The sequence below is a fragment of the Protopterus annectens genome, chromosome 6.part0 (genome assembly GCF_019279795.1).
Source record: "Protopterus annectens isolate FY-2018-M chromosome 6.part0, PAN1.0, whole genome shotgun sequence".
NCBI classification, from domain to species: Eukaryota; Metazoa; Chordata; order Ceratodontiformes; family Protopteridae; genus Protopterus; species Protopterus annectens.
The window spans coordinates 1,466,529,635-1,466,546,616 of record NC_056737.1 but is presented as its reverse complement, the minus strand read 5'-3'; the positions used below and the strand labels follow the sequence as shown (position 1 = coordinate 1,466,546,616).

The 16,982-nt window shown below is 35.0% G+C and overlaps 1 protein-coding gene across 1 annotated transcript in view; it reads left to right on the top strand.

The window, feature by feature from the left end:
- Positions 1–16,982, top strand: part of LRP1B (LDL receptor related protein 1B) — a gene marked incomplete at its 5' end in the record, with an annotated part of 5,941,474 nt that overhangs the window by 4,400,096 nt on the left and 1,524,396 nt on the right. The window contains one exon of the mRNA XM_044073672.1: positions 7,357–7,505. Coding sequence (XP_043929607.1) covers positions 7,357–7,505 — 149 coding nt within the window. The remainder of the gene's footprint in view (positions 1–7,356; positions 7,506–16,982) is intronic.

Genomic DNA, 16,982 nt, shown 5'->3' with positions numbered 1-16,982 from the left:
GAATTTCAGCTGCTTGGTTAAGAGAGAAGAGACTTCAACTTAAGAAACTCAAGAAATAGTACTTAGGATTCTTGTGTTAGAAAAGACATATGGTCACTAATATTTAGTATGCAGTATGGATTACTTAATATAGACAAAAATGGATATCAAATTAGAAAGTTTCAAAGAAGAGACCAGAAAGAAGATTGAGCATTTAGAAATTTATTAAGGAAGTTTATTAAGTTGTTGTACACTGTGAGTCCATCTAAGATGTGTTCCATGGAACGGAATGCTGTATATGTGGGACACCCAGCAATGGTAATCATGAATGCCCTTGCTTGAAGGTATGTGGTGATTTGTCACTGACAACAGAAATGAAGAGTTAGCACAATGATACCATGTATTAGATGGTATACAATGCATCATGGCAGTCTATTCATCGTGACCTTTTATGCTGCTTTATAGACTCAGTACTCCTAATAACAGCAGTAAGTCAAAACAACCTTAAGTAATCAATGGGGACTCAACGGTTTCTGAGAAGACAATATCACTAATTATAATGCTTGAATGCAGCGGTTTGCCTAAACATATTGTTAATGAGGCTGATCCACAGGTTAAATGAAAAGAAGTAATGTTATTTATGAAACAAAATACCTGAAATGCTGGTAAACATTTTAAACATGAATGTTAAAACTCTATGATGGGCTGTTGAAAGATTTATGAAAACAACCAAAAAAGGTTTAAAAGTTATACTCTGGAATAAACTACCTATCTATATCAAACGAAGCTCCTCATTAGCACTCTTCAAGAAAAATCTTGATGATTGGATGGGAAATAGGAAATTCACCCTGGGGATCACTTCTGTGACACTGCTCGACAGTGGCACAGGAAAATAATTTTCTTGGGTGGCAAAAGCCAGGGTACCTTTTTGGCTGGGCTTGTATAGGCCCCAGGGCCGATAGCCTAGTACCTACCTATGAACCTATGAATCGGTGTGCTGCTAATCAAAATGCTTCACAGGCAATCAATACTATAGGAGGAGCTGTATTTCTGAAAAGATATTTTACATTCTTAGTTACTTTTATACTTTTATTGAAACCAAATATATTAAGATGAGTGGTGCATGAGATTCACTTTCAGCTTATGAACAAAAAGCCATTATAAAGTTTTACAAATATACACCATGAGTTGGACAGAGTCTACACAACAGATACATGGTAAATGGACCACAATATTTCATGTGTGTGGGGGTTGGCTATCATAGTTAAACAAACCCTTATAAATAGCATCATTGAATCTGTAACTAACCTTAATGGTTACTTTGTTACACAGGTGGGTTATATGGAAGAGGTTGCTTATTTGTTGGTGTCTTAGCATTGCCCACCCAGGTCATGCCTTAAGACCTACAGAAAGGTTTGGGTACAGTGCTACCATGTGTTTGTTTTCAGACTGACTGGTGATCTCAGTTTAGTGATAGTACAACCTTAAAATTATATGCTCATATTCACCTAGGCACTAGCTAGGCACTCCATTAAATTATAAAGACACTTTCATAAGCCACATACAAGTGAATATTTTATTCATCATCCAGAGATGACAATGGAGACCCAGTTAATGGATAAACCTATACTAGACTATCAGCATCATATAATTTATATGTGTAGAATATTTTATCCATCATTGGGATATGACACTTGATATTTAAATTGTAAACTCTTGGCAGATTGTCCAACTTGCTTTCAGATAGGTACTCAGTCCACCATAATCACAAGCCAGTGTTTTCCTCAGTGACTGCCATGGATCGAAAGCAGTCCTATATCATGAGGTTGACTATGTTTAATTTACCGTACCAGACATCAAGGAGTTTGTTATGGAGTACATGCCAAAGATCTTGCTAGACAGTGACTTCCATCAATATACAGTTACAGTTGTGTGATACACTTTTAAGACAGCACTTTAATAGAGAAGGGCAATAGTTCCATGAATTAATGCAGTTAAACTTGAGTTGCAATTTTTCGAGCTGTTGCCTAAGTATGAGATCTTCAACTCTCTAGCATAACATCAGTGAGATTATTTTGTTCTCACTGAGGTTGTGTGTTTTGAAGTTTTACTTAACTGGCTGTTCATCTAACACTTGGCACAATGTGCTTATTAGCAGAAAGTTACTCAGAGTTGAACTGTCTTTGATGAGCTTGGATTTTTTTTTATTTTCTGAATACTCAAATGGATTGCTTAATCTTAGTATGATGTTAAACAACTGGCAAAGGAGTGCTGTTATTAAGATTCCTTTTAACCTCTTAGCGCAAAAAATCTGGACAAAGCCAAAAATGTGTATGTGTGTTGGGGGGGGGGGGGGACAAATTCAAAATACTCTTCTTATAAGTTAAAAAAAAATGTTAGAATAAAGGTTTTGTGTTACCGTGAAATTTTCTGAAAGTTATGAAGTCTGAAACTCAAATGGCTGGCATTATTTACTGAATTCAATCCTTACTGATTTGCCGGAAAACCACAAATTTCATGAAGTTCATAGGTTGGTACTAAGCTATCGGCCCTAGGGCCTATACAAGCTTAGCCATAACTATTCCCTGGATATTTCTTCATACACTATTTACTTCCTTGGACCCCTGTCTAGCTGATGTGATCCCCGGGGTGAATTTCCTTTCTCCCATCAAGTTGTCAAGGTTCCTTTTGAAGAAGGCCAGATGTGCTCTGCTTGACATGTATGGGCAGTCTATTCCAGAGACTGGGGAGTCTCTGGGTCAGGAACCTATCCCTGCAGCATGTTTGTGTTTATTGTGATGACAAGGTTTAGATCCCTGGAGAGTGTGTCTCTGAGGGATTGGGATTTCTTTAAGTGTAGCATGTTCAACAGCTCTGGGCTTGACATGGCCTTGGATGTTAAGCAGAGATCGTCTGTGAGTAGATGATATGTGACAGAGTATTGCTGTGGAGTTTTTTAAGGCAGTCAGCCTAGGGAATCTGCTTTAGGCTTGATAATTAAAGCAGTTAACCAGTAAGCCATGTGATCGATGAGAAACAGACCAAAAATACTAGGCAAAAACTGCACAGCCTGTGAAAACCAGAAGAGCTGAGAAGTATGGTTTGTACTAACTGTGTGATTTTGGTTCCAAGCATTTGGAATTTTAACTGCAGTATGATTCCTTATTGTATACAGCAATGTGGTTGTGGTTGGTGCACCTGAGGCAGAAATATGTGGATTTAATCACAGAGTGCTTACTCACAGCATGGTTAAATGACTAGTTTTAATCAACTTCCATTTAAAACAAAGAATTGGTAATGTTAACAGCATGATCAAAGAAATGTTGGTATGAGGAAGTTCTTCCACTCCTACTAGGTTCATAATCGCACAGTTCACATAGCTTAAAATATGTGAGTCATGGAGGTACATGGGGCTTGTTTCCAGCTAAGATCTCTTATTTGTAATACTTTTTTAAATTGGTCATTGCTGATATTTTTTTATTATTCTTTATTCTAGTTTTCCATATTACAGATTGTGCATCATATCTCTCAACTGTATGGATTTTCACAGAATGTCCAGATTTTTGCCTCATATTTTTGGTCTGTTCCTAATAAAAATTGTGTTTTTTTTTGACAAATCACTGGGACGATCTAAAGATTAAAGTCACTAAATAATGACATGCAAATTCTGTTATTCTAACAACTTTCTGATTTTATAAGAGCAATATTTAAAATGTGTCCCTGTTTTTGGGCCTTTGTTCCCTCATTATGTCAGGCTTTGTTCAGATTTCTTGCACTAAGACTTTGAAAGTTATGTTGTGGATTTGCTTGGGCTCTTCATTAAATGTGAAAACTGCATGTTTGGCTGTGTAGTTTATGAGTTATGATTGTAAATATTATTCAGTGTTGCTGGATAAATAAGAGATGTGTGTTGATTACGTCAGTACCTCACTAAGATCCTATTTAACTTGTGACTGTTTTATTGTTGGAGTATAAGTTAAAATTCAATACTGGATAGGGAATTTTGCTTCTATTATCCGTGGGTGCTACCTTAGTGATGTTTCATTCATCTGTAAAATTCTGCATTTCTGCATCATCATGGCACATGACAATGGGTCATTCTTTCTTTCTTTATTCCTACTTACCGAGGCACAGATTTTATAGAGGGTATCTTTATTGGGAATCCTTACAGTCATGTTATGGATATATTTGTGCTGGTTTTGCTGTTTTTTGCTGGTAACAACTTTTACGACATATCAGGACCTATTAAAATAAATGAATCAACCTTTTGTCTATTTTGATTCTCCTAGGGCAGTGTACATCAACATAAACTGATCGATTAATGAAATTTGGTTTCTACACTAGCCTTACTTTATTATACAGCATTATTTTATTTTGAAATGTTTAAAAAATGTTACCTGTCATTATAGTCTGGAGTTACTTCTTTTAAAATGAACACTGAATACAGTAGTTGTTTACTATCTTCTTTAATAAAATAAAACACTCTGTGCTTCTGTAACGATGGATACCACATAATAACCCACTGACATTTTGGTCATATTGGTATCTCCATGTCACCTTGGGATTTATACATTAATTCATTCTCTAGTTGTTGACTTTGTGGTATAGAGGGATAGTGCCCTTGCTATGACTCATATGATGGGGTTTGATTAGTGGCCTTCACACCTGAGTAACCAGTTGAGGATACAAGAGGTATGAGGGGCTGTGCCTGCTGGCCTCTTATAGGGATAGAGTTGGACCCTATATTTGGAAAGAAGTGAGCCATGCAACACCCTTAGAGGAGTCAGAAAAAAATATAGTGGCATTTGTTCACAGAGATGTTTACATATGTAGGCTTCTTTGTTTAATAAAGTGAGAGAAAGTCAAACACTACACACATTGCACACTACTCTATGAATTATAACAGATCAGTTGGAGAAACATTAAGCTTTCAGCTAATTCCCCATTGATGGTGGAATTGTTTCTGATTTGCTCAGTTCACACCTTTAGGAGAATGAATGGGATGAGTACATAGCATGGACAAAAGGGAACATCAGAAGGTGATACTATTTTAGGTTTAAGAGAGAATCAGGAACCATCCCAGTACTCATCTGGCATCAGGAAGAAAACTGTGCAGATGTGGAAAATACGGTATGCTAAAGAGATATTGAGTGGGGACTAGCTACTTTGTTCCAATTTCTGGATAATCAGACCAGGAGTGTTCATCATCTTTTAGGGTTACTTGGCACTGCGCTAAGGTGAAATCTCACTAGGGTGGGGATCCTCTTTGTTTGTATGAGATACCCAGGGAGTTTATTTACACAGTATACCTGTTGGAGGAGATTGACCCATTTTGAGTTAAAAAGGACAGTTATCACAAATGCAAAGTCTCTCTCTAGAGTAAGTCAGCTATCACAGCCAACGTGTTTTATATCCACATAGAAATGAGCCAGGTCCCCAGTGGTAATACCAACTTTTTTGAACATGACATTGGGTCAAGAAAAAATCTGCAGGCCTCTCCTGTTATACCATCTATTCAATGATTTTAGGACATCCAGATGTTGGTTCATTGTTATCCTTTTTGTCTCCATCTTGGAATGCCTAAATTATCTTGTTTTGTTTGATACTGTCTCAGTGTTAGAACAGCTAAATTAGCATATTTTTTATGGACCTAATAGCTTGGTTGACACTCAGTCAGCATCTCTAGGGTGTGACATCCCTTTGATTATAAGATGCTTTAGATTTGCTGTAGAACTATTCCTGCGAGCCATAATCATAAAAATCTTTTACTCGACTTAATATTTCAGTTGCAGTATGAAACTTAACAGCATATGCTCTTTTTAGCATACATTACTAAACAACTGGTCCCAGCTGTGCTGTGCTCTACCATCATGCAGCACAGCAATGTTTAAATCTATTTTATTTACTTGGCATAATAGCAGAGCTACGGTCTTTTCAATATTATGGTAGCAAAAAAAATGGTGCTGTGAGAGCTCCAACTGGTGGGAGATGGGCAGCATTACCATGGAGGGGTAGGGACTGATGTGATTCTAATAGAAGGTTTGCTTGCATTTCAATAAATTATCACAGATAATGTTTTTTCTACTCTGTAAGGTATTTTTTTTTTCTTAGAAGCACTTATTTTGCTGTAAAATCAATACACTGCACAAACTGCACATTCAGATTTCTGGTCCCATAGGTAGAAGCGACTGTCCTATTTGCAGATGGAGCAGTGCCACTGAATCAAGTACACTACTTGGGAAGGCAGAAGGGGGGTGATTTCCTGCGTGTTCTGTAAAGACTGCATGCAAGTTTTTACTTTCTGTGGAACATACTATAGGCTTTTGTATACCATTCTACTGAATCCTGCCCACTGAAACAAGTGCTGAGAAGTGCTAACCTCCCTTTTCAAAAATAGCAAATGTTGGAAGGATGCAATAAAGCTGAAATACTGAGATTGTCTAAGAATATGGACTACTAAAATGCCCTTAGTGAGAGTCGGGATAAATTAAAAATAATGATTCCAAACAAAAAAATATTTAACAAAAAGGTGCTATAGATTAAGACAAACTATGCATCTGTAGTGATACTTTTCATGTGCAGAATGTCAGCCTCTTGGAAAAAAAAGGATAACCATAGGTTGCCTGAAAAGAAGGAAGGCGAAGATAACAAGAAAGTTAATACTCAAAAGCTGCAGTAGCACAGATATATTGACTGACAGAGATAGAGAGGTAAAAAGCTTGAAATCATAATTCAGGAATGGTTTATGTGATATAATTTGAATAATGGTTATAATGAATATATAATGAATATATAATGAATAAAAGGTTCCTATTATATAATCAAAGATGCAATCCTTCGGATGTGCCTTGATCAAACTTGAAAGCACGATACAGCAAAATAGCAAAACAGCATATAAGCAATTTCTTTCCCTTGGAAACAAATCGCTTGGCCACCTCTGTTACTTTGCCGTTTTCCTCACTGTAGTGCGATCTCAGAGTTGGTATATTTAAATAGGGATGGTGTGGGGGCATAGCCCCTCACTTTTTGTAATGTTTTGAAGTTTTTATTTATTTATTTATTTTTTGTGGAACAGCCATTTTATTCCCTGGGGAAAAAAAATCGCTGTTCCAAGTGTTCGGAATTGTAAGCTTTCGCTTACATGTGGTCGATAAAAATGCATTTGCTGATTTAATATAGACCTTGCTAATAAGTTATAATCAGTTACCTCTTCCTTACTATACACTAACAGGCAATGTACTGTGACAATGGCAATGAGCTAAAATAACAAATAAGTATATAATTTTATGTTTATTGAAAGCACATTCCATTTTCTTGTTAAGATTATGCAAATTATCTTATAAGATTATTCTTTGTTGTTGTTTTTTTTTTTTTTAGTGCCTACACATCATTGTATGCTGAACAATGGTGGTTGCAGTCACCTGTGCCTTCTCTCCCCTGGTGGAGGATATACCTGTGCCTGTCCAACAAATTTCTACCTCACTGTAGACAACAAAACGTGCTTATCAAACTGTTCTGCAAGTCAGGTAAGTGCAGCAATGGAACAGTATTTTTTTTATCAAAGACATATGTGGCAGTGTGAAGGTATATAGCACTTGGAAAAAGGTATAACATATTGATGTGTATTTATTCGAAAGATACAGAAAGAGACAGTTTATTCTTTGAGCATATGTGTCACCAGGAAAAGTGTATTTCCAAGGTATTTTTATTGACTAGCTGTTTCATTTTATCTGCATATTCCCTCTTGCGGATGATTAGCGGCCTTGAAAATTCTGCAAATAATGACTAAATGCAAGCAGGAAAGTAGGAAAAACAAATTCAGTGCTTAAGACATTAGCTATGTTTGTTTCTCTCTTCTTATTGCCTAGCATCTTCTATGCAGTCTGGGGAATTGTCTTTATGTTAACTGACATTATTTTTCAGTTACCAGGTTTCCAGTTTCCCATTTCCCTTTTTGTCTTCCACTAGCTGACTAGTAACCAGTTCAGAAAGCCATGCTTGGAAGAAATCCTTGTTGTAAGATAGAGGCTGGCAAATGCAGTCTTATGGATGTGAACATTTAAGTGTGCTTACTGGGAACATTTCTGTATCTTGTGGAATTCCTTTATCCCCCTTGGAGTACAACAGTTTTGGAATTAGTATACATATGTATGTATCTATCTGTATGAAGCCAGCATGTAAAAACACACATGTATGTATCTATCTGTCATATATTTATCAATCTAGCTATAGATATGTATCTATAGATCTATAGATAGATGGATATGCACTCAAGTATAAATACATAGAGAGACAGAGAGATGGAAAGATATATATATATATATATATATATATATATATATATATATATGTATGTATAAATACATAGAGAGACAGAGAGATAGAAAGATATATATATATATATATATATATATATATATATATATATATATATATATATATATGTATGTATAAATACATAGAGAGACAGAGAGATGGAAAGATATATATATATATATATATATATATATATATATATATATATATATATATATGTATGTATAAATACATAGAGAGACAGAGAGATGGAAAGATATATATATATATATATATATATATATATATATATATGTATGTATAAATACATAGAGAGACAGAGAGATGGAAAGATATATATATATATATATATATATATATATATATATATATATATATATATGTATGTATAAATACATAGAGAGACAGAGAGATGGAAAGATATATATATATATATATATATATATATATATATATATATATATATATATATGTATAAATACATAGAGAGACAGAGAGATGGAAAGATATATATATCTATATATATATATATATATATATATATATATATGTATGTATAAATACATAGAGAGACAGAGAGATGGAAAGATATATATATATATATATATATATATGTATGTATAAATACATAGAGAGACAGAGAGATGGAAAGATATATATATATATATATATATATATATATATATATATATGTATGTATAAATACATAGAGAGACAGAGAGATGGAAATATATATATATATATATATATATATATATATATATATATATATATATATATATATATATAAATATAGAGAGAGAGAGAGATGGAAAGATATATATATATATATATATATATATATATATATATATATATATATATATATATATATATTTGTCTATGTAGTGGGGTGTGCAAGGTGCACTCCCCGCAAATAAATGGTTTTAATGTATAATAGCAATATTCACAATTGACTAAGCTATCTTGAATTCCACTTAAAACTGATATCCTATTAGATCCAGTTAAGGAATACTTAGTAAATCATAACTGGAAGGTTGATGACTTGATTTAATCAACATGAAACTCAACAAAACATGAGAAGTTTTATACTTTCTTTCATTTTCTCCCTTTTCTCAGATTTGTGCAGTCACTATATAGAGAGGTTGTTGGTTTTTGTGCAGTCTCAGGGGTCACTATATAGAGAGGTTGTTGGTTTTTGTGCAGTCTCAGGGGTCACTATATAGATAGTTTGTTGGTTTTTGTGCAGTCTCAGGGGTCACTATATAGACAGTTTGTTGGTTTTTGTGCAGTCTCAGGGGTCACTATACAGAGAGGTTGTTGTTGTGTGAGACTTGCCCACATATTGAATGTGTGCAGGAGAGGCTTGATTCCTGCATAAAATGATTTGACATGTTTTGCAACATTGAGAGCTTGACTATTTTAAATTGGTGCCTCTTAAAAGTTTGCACATTTTGGGGCTGTTTTATCACATGTCAATTGAATGAGAGCATAGTTATTGACAGTAGAGCCCTTACATTTTCTTTGCTTTTGAATTCATACTATCAAACCTCCAATAGGGCATCTATTGGAGACACTCATTTATAAAGCTGAAACAGGTACTCTGCAGGGAAACAGTTATCTGGCCATGTGAACCATACAGAGATGCATCTTAACATGTAAAGGTCTATGTGAATGCAGAGAAGGAACATGGTGGTTAAGTTTGCATAACAATCTACTCTTGTCCTACAGCATTTTTACTCTGTAAAAGATGTTAAATTGCCTTTGTTGTATATCCAAGAATATTTCTGACATGGAAGAGTACAAAACAGCAATCTGCACTCTTCACACTGTAATTTTTTATAAAAATGTCATCAGTTCAAATTATAAATTTGCCTTTAGCTTTATACATATCCAACTCTTTACCACCGATGTAACTTAAAGCAACTATGAAACATCCATCAGAATGTTTATAGAGACAAACTGACATCAACGCAATCCTGCAAAACACTTCTCAACTCTGTAGTGTAACAACAATTAAGGCAATACCAACAAACAGTTATCAACTTTGTGGTGTAACAACTGATAAGGCAATATATAATAGCCAGAGATAAAATGTGACACAGCTGCATATCACAGAACTATAATGAATCCTAGCAGGCTAACTATGAACCTAAAAACCGGTGTAGAAGAAAGAAATTCTCACCAGAATGTAGGCCTAATGACTCACATCTGGGTCTCAAAAACATCTTGTCATGGATTTGGAAAAAAATGAAATATCACATTTAAATTCTCATATAGTAACACCATATGCTCGAGTTATGGCAAGGTCATCTTTACCAGCACCATAGAGATCAGCATCCTGTTAAATTCAATCTTTGCAAATCAAGTCTGCTACACAAAAACAGCTACAGTTATCTCTTTAGAGTGCTCACAGTTCCATGGTCCTAATAGTACCAATCCAAGAGAAATGTAGACCTCTGTACCTTTCTCATTTAGACCACAACTAAATAAGAAGTCCTTCAGAAAAGTGATAAGATATTCTTATGTTGTAAGTTATCATGATGTTTTGCCTCCCTACACTCATCAAATTAGGACCAGAGTCCTAAAGCACAAGTTACATCTTCTTCCTAACTCACTAGTACATTTATCATCAACATAAGCACATTAAGTCAAACTATCTGAAAATATTTCACTAAACTTTTGTTAGGTGCCATACTTTCACTTGATATCATACATTTCTACTTTCTATCACACACTGCAATTCTGCTTAAATTGTGACCTTATATGGAAACTACATCAAATGCCTTTTGTCCAGTAAATTCAACAGCTGTTAGGTGAAATTTTTATAGTCTTTTCATAAAATTTCCTTTGAAGAAACATGTTCTTGCATTTGTAATGGCATCTGTATCTGTATTTGTTTATTAAGGCAGAGCAGTGAGCCACATGGACCTTTTCAGATTCAGCCTGGGAGCATTATCTGATTAAATCCTTTGTTGAGAGGCACACAGTAGGCAAATGGAGGCTGTGGGAATGAAACACCAGATTATAGAATGAAGCTCATTATCAGCCTATATCCTTAATCATCTGATGTAATTAAGATACAACTCTGACAACTAGCAGAGAGTAGACTGCTCTTCCCTAACTAGATTATAGATGAAATGGATGTTATCAATCCAGTCTACCAAACATAAATAAAATATAACACTGCTGGAATCCTTGCATTTCTTGACATCTTGTTTAATACCCATCTGCACAACAAGGTGTGATCTTATATTAGATACACCACTTTTGTAAGCAAATGTATGTGTCCTATACCTTTTCGATTAGGGTGCTTAATTGCCTTTTGCACAAGTTTCATTTCCAGATTGAACTTGCAGAAGACTTTGGCATTGTGCTGGCAAAGTTGCCAGCCAATCAGTTGAATTCTGAATGTATTTCTTAGGTGGCATCATTGTTATCCTTCTTCCTCCTTACAATGCACATGGTACATAACTTGGTGGACAGTCAACATTGACATTATCATATGTCACCATACCTCACTGTGCCTTACAAACAATGCACATGGTACATAACTTGGTGGACAGTCAACACTGACATTATCATATGTCACCATACCTCACTGTGCCTTACACACAATGCATGTGATACATAACTTGGTGGACAGTCAACACTGTCATTATCATACACACAATGCACATGGTAAATAACTTGGTGGACAGTCAACACTGTCATTATCATACACACAATGCACATGGTACATAACTTGGTGGATAGTCAACACTTACATTATCATATGTCACCGTACCTCACTGTGCCATACATATTTTCAAGAATTTCAAGGAATTCATCAACAATACTCTGTTTAATGGAACCAAATTATTCAGACCTAAAATCAAAGAACAAATATGGTATAATAAGATAGATAAAAACATGGCTGCTGCTTTGATGTGAGTCTGGAATACACCATTTTCAAAAAACTCACCCTAGTGACTCCCTTCATTTCATTTCTACTCCCTCTCCCTTTCTTCCTTTCTCATAACTCACCCTAGTGACTCCCTTCATTTCATTTCCACTCCCTCTCCTTTTTCCTTTGTCATAACTCAGCCTAGTGACTCCCTTTATTTCATTTCCACTCCCTCTCCCTTTTTCCTTTCTCATAACTCACCCTAGTGACTCCCTTCATTTAATTTCCACTCCCTCTCCTTTTTCCTTTGTCATAACTCAGCCTAGTGACTCCCTTCATTTCATTTCCACTCCCTCTCCCTTTTTCCTTTCTTATAACTCCCCCTAGTGACTCCCTTCATTTCATTTCCACTCCCTCTCCCTTTTTCCTTTCTTATAACTCCCCCTAGTGACTCCCTTCATTTCATTTCCACTCCCTCTCCATTTTTACCTTTCTCAAAACTCTGTTCTAGAAGCAGAAATGTTTATTTCATTAATCGAGGCTTCAACATATGCATCTTCATATAACAATTGCAACATCATCTGGTTATAGTCCATAGCATTCAACACAACTAAACCTCCTCCTTTGTCAGGCTGCATAAAGAGGAGCTCACCCCTATTTTTTAATTCATTCAATAACTTTCTTTGTTATGAATCCATATTAACATCATATAATGATGATTTTCTGTACTGCCATAAATTATCATGAAAATCATCCAGTACGGTAGCAAAAGTGGGCGATTTCCTACCTGTATCTGCAGAGGTACCATCTATTTGATTCAGCAATTGTTGTAATTGCAAGTCCGAATTTATTATACGTGCATCTGAAGTAGTAGTCAAAGGAGCTGAAGGCTGACCATGCTGTTGCTGCCCTGGTGGAATACTATCCAAACTTTCATCACTATCAGGTCTTTGTCATGTGGAATGGTGTGAAGCTATTTCATCAGTGGCCAAGGTATTACCAGACAATTGCTGTATGAGCTGTGTCAAATTTGCAACCAACTGTTGCTACAATTCAGATTGAGTTCTAGTAACCCCTGAAATCACATCTTGTGAACTTCCAGAAGCCATACCAGTAATAAATATGAACAAACTAATAAGTAAAAAGCCAGCAGCTCTAAAACACAATCCGAGTTTATTGAAAATCCAGGTAAGCGCTTTTGACTGTAACACCAGCCTTCATTAGACAACACAACAAAGTGAACCACGCCTTTTTATACAAAATCCAGTGTATAATTAATTAGCAATTAATCAATTAGAAAAACAGTACATGAAAATGTTTTTTTAAGAATGTGTTAAGTGGAAACAAGTGCCGAAGGGCTTATTGTACTGGAAGTACCTAACGGGTTTAATTGAGAACAGTATACTTCACAAAGAGCTCCTGCAACTGTTCAGTCGGCAGGGGTGCAAGCTTTTGGATGCTCTCATCAAACACAATACCCTCAAAATGGATGAGCTAAATCATGAAATTACAGCTTTGGATAATCAAATAAAACAAGACAAAGCATATACTGCCTGTCAAAATCAATATTGTGAAATAGTCACACAAATAGATAATCATAGCAAAATTGTGTCTGAAATAAAGACCCGGAAATTGCAGAGAGATCAATTGGACTATTCCAATGGAAGGGCTTATCCTAAGCCAGCACCTGGACAAACGCACAGAGATGAGGAAGTTAGTGATGGCATTTTTACTGACAACGATGGTAGGGCCAACATTGTGTAGGTACAAATGGGGAACCAACAGTCTATCCCTTTAGAAGAAGCCAGTCTTCGGAGGTCAGAATGGCTGCGCAACAAGAGGGAAACTTTTCCAAATGGGGGAATGCTTCGTTCACTTGGAAGAAACAGAGAACAGTGTCTTATCCACAGAGGAATTACAATTAGACCTGGTAGGTGAAAACATTCAACATAATGCCTATCAGTTAGTCACTAACAGTACTGGTGATTTTAAAATTTATAATTATAGTGCAATTGACTTGGAACCTGAGCACGCCGATATTTCTAGTAAGGGACTGACTTTTATACCTAATAGGTGAGCAAAAATAACTGAATTGCTTACGGAACTAAAGTTTTATACCAGGAAAATGAACTTAGCATTGGTCTTTCAAGACACTTCTACATTTAGTAATAACCCTTGTTTGAGGAAAAATGTGAGTTAGATTTCAGACATTTGATACAGCAAAGGGCATCATTATATGATGTTAATATTGATTCACAACAAAGAAAGTTATTGAATGAATTAAAAAATAGGGGTGACCTCAGCTTTATGCAGCCTGACAAAGGCTTAGGTGTGATGAATGTTATGGACTATAACCAGTTGATGTTGCAATTGTTATATGAAGATGCATATGTTGAAGCCTTGATTAATGAAATAAACATTTCTGCTTCTAGAATAGATTATTTTTTAGAGGATATGTTAATGCAGGGGCAGATTACTAGGGATGGCTATACATATATGCAGGTTGATAACCCTAAGATACCAACAATTTTTGGAACTCCAAAAATACATAAAGATTTAAATAAACCACCTTTACATCCCATAGTGGATGCTGGATGTTCCAAAACATATTTTTTAGCAAAATACATAGATACACAACTAAAAGAAAAAAAATTTTGATTTACAACACATCTGTCAAGATTCTTGGGATTTTTTTGTCCAAGGTCAATATGGTAAAAATACCTAATGTACATGACATAGTATTCATCACTGTAGATGTGAAATATCTATTTACATGTATTCCTCAAGATGTAGGTCTGGATTGGTTCACTGAGTTTCTCACAGAGAAAATGTTCATAGTTCAATATAATGTAAACACCTTGTCACATCTATTAGAACTTGCACTTACTAACAACTACATATTCCATGACAGTCATTAATTTAAACAAGTCAAGGGAGTAGCAATGAGCTCTCCAGTGGGCACTTTATATTCCAATGTAGTTATGGCCATCTGGGAGGAAAAATGCTTGTTTCCATCTCAATATATGATATATGTCAAGCTATATTGTCAATTTTTGAATGATTTATTTTTTATTTGGGATGGACCAATGCACATTATAGCTGATTTTATGCAATTTATTAAAAACAGTACTGAGTTTTTGCAATTTTTGCATGAAATTGAAACTGATAGGATTTCATATTTAGATGTATTATTGTACAAAATCTATGTGCAATGATGTTTAAAATCTGGTATATTTAGGAAGAATACCTATTCCAATAAATGTTTGCATTTTACTAGTAATCATCCACATCATGTAAAAAAAGCAGTTATCAAAGGCCAAATGGTGCTTGCAGCCAGGATGCTAACTGATGTGGATGAATTCATACAAGAATGTCATTTTATAGGCAATATGTTTTTGAATAGGGATTATCCCAAAACATTTGTAGATGGTGTAATTTGTGAAGTGGTGGACAAAAGGCAAAAAGGATTTTACAAGCCTTTGCTAGCTTCAGAAATTGATGAAACTAATAATACCATAGAATTGGAAACTCATGTTTCAGATCCAGTTTCATCTACTTCTAACTTACAAAACACAACTAATGGCAACACATATGGAAGTATAAGTTTTGTCACAACATACACTAATGATAGTCACAATAGTTTTCGTCTTATGTGTAAAAACTGGACACTTATAGCAGGTGACAGGGATTTTAGTCAGATTCTAGGAGCACAGCCTAATGTGGTATACAAGAGGGATTGTAACTTAACGGACTGGTGCAATACCTGTTCCACTGCAACTATCAAGCCCCAAGGTAGGAAGAAAAAGTGCAATATTCGCACTCAGTATACTTATATTTTAGAATGTGAAGAGTTATTTTTAGCAGGGAAGGTCATTACCATCCCTGGTTATTTTAATTGTAAAACAAAGGGGGTAATATATGCGGCTAGTTGTTTAGAATGTTCTGCTTACTATAAAGGTAAAACAGAATGGAAAATCAAGCAACGTATATATATGAACATACTTATGACATTAGTAAATGTAAGAACACTAATACACTTTATAGATATTTAGAAAATAATCCCACTCATAAATTTGGTTTTGTAGTCTTAGAACAGATTCAAGTGGGTCCTAGGGGAGGTCCCTGGAAAACCATTTTAGAAACTAGGGAGTATTGGTGGCAAATTTATTTAAATGCTGCACAATGCCCAGGTTTAAATGAAACAATTTCTATTTCAAGTATTTTATAATTGAGGGCTTATAATACATAGGAATGCATGTGTGTGTGTGTGTGTGTGTGTGTGTGTGTGTGTGTGTGTGTGTATATACATATATTTTTTTTACATGGTTTTATATGTTTATATTTTATATGTAGACTCTAATCGATTAATTGTTAATTAATTATACACTGGATTTTGTATAAAAAGGAGTGGTTCACTTTGTCTTGCTGTCTGATGAAGGCTGGTGTTACAGCCAAAAGCGCTTACCTGTTTTTCAATAAACCTGGATTGTGTTTTAGAGCTGCTGACTTTTTGTTTATTAGTTTGCTCATATTTATTACTGGTAATAAGGATTAAAACAAGTCCTTACGATGACTGACAAAGCATGATACTATTGCAAATCCTAGAATAGCACTGGATCCTGACAAACGTAAGGGTGAATCTAGAAATCAGTGCAGAAAAAAAATTCTCATCAATCCAAATCCCAAGTAGTGCACTTCTGAGTCTAAAAAATTTATTTATTTTATTATTTATTTTACATTTGTTTACCGGGTTAGTCCAACTGGATACATATCCCTTTTCAGCAGAGACCCGGGGAAAAAA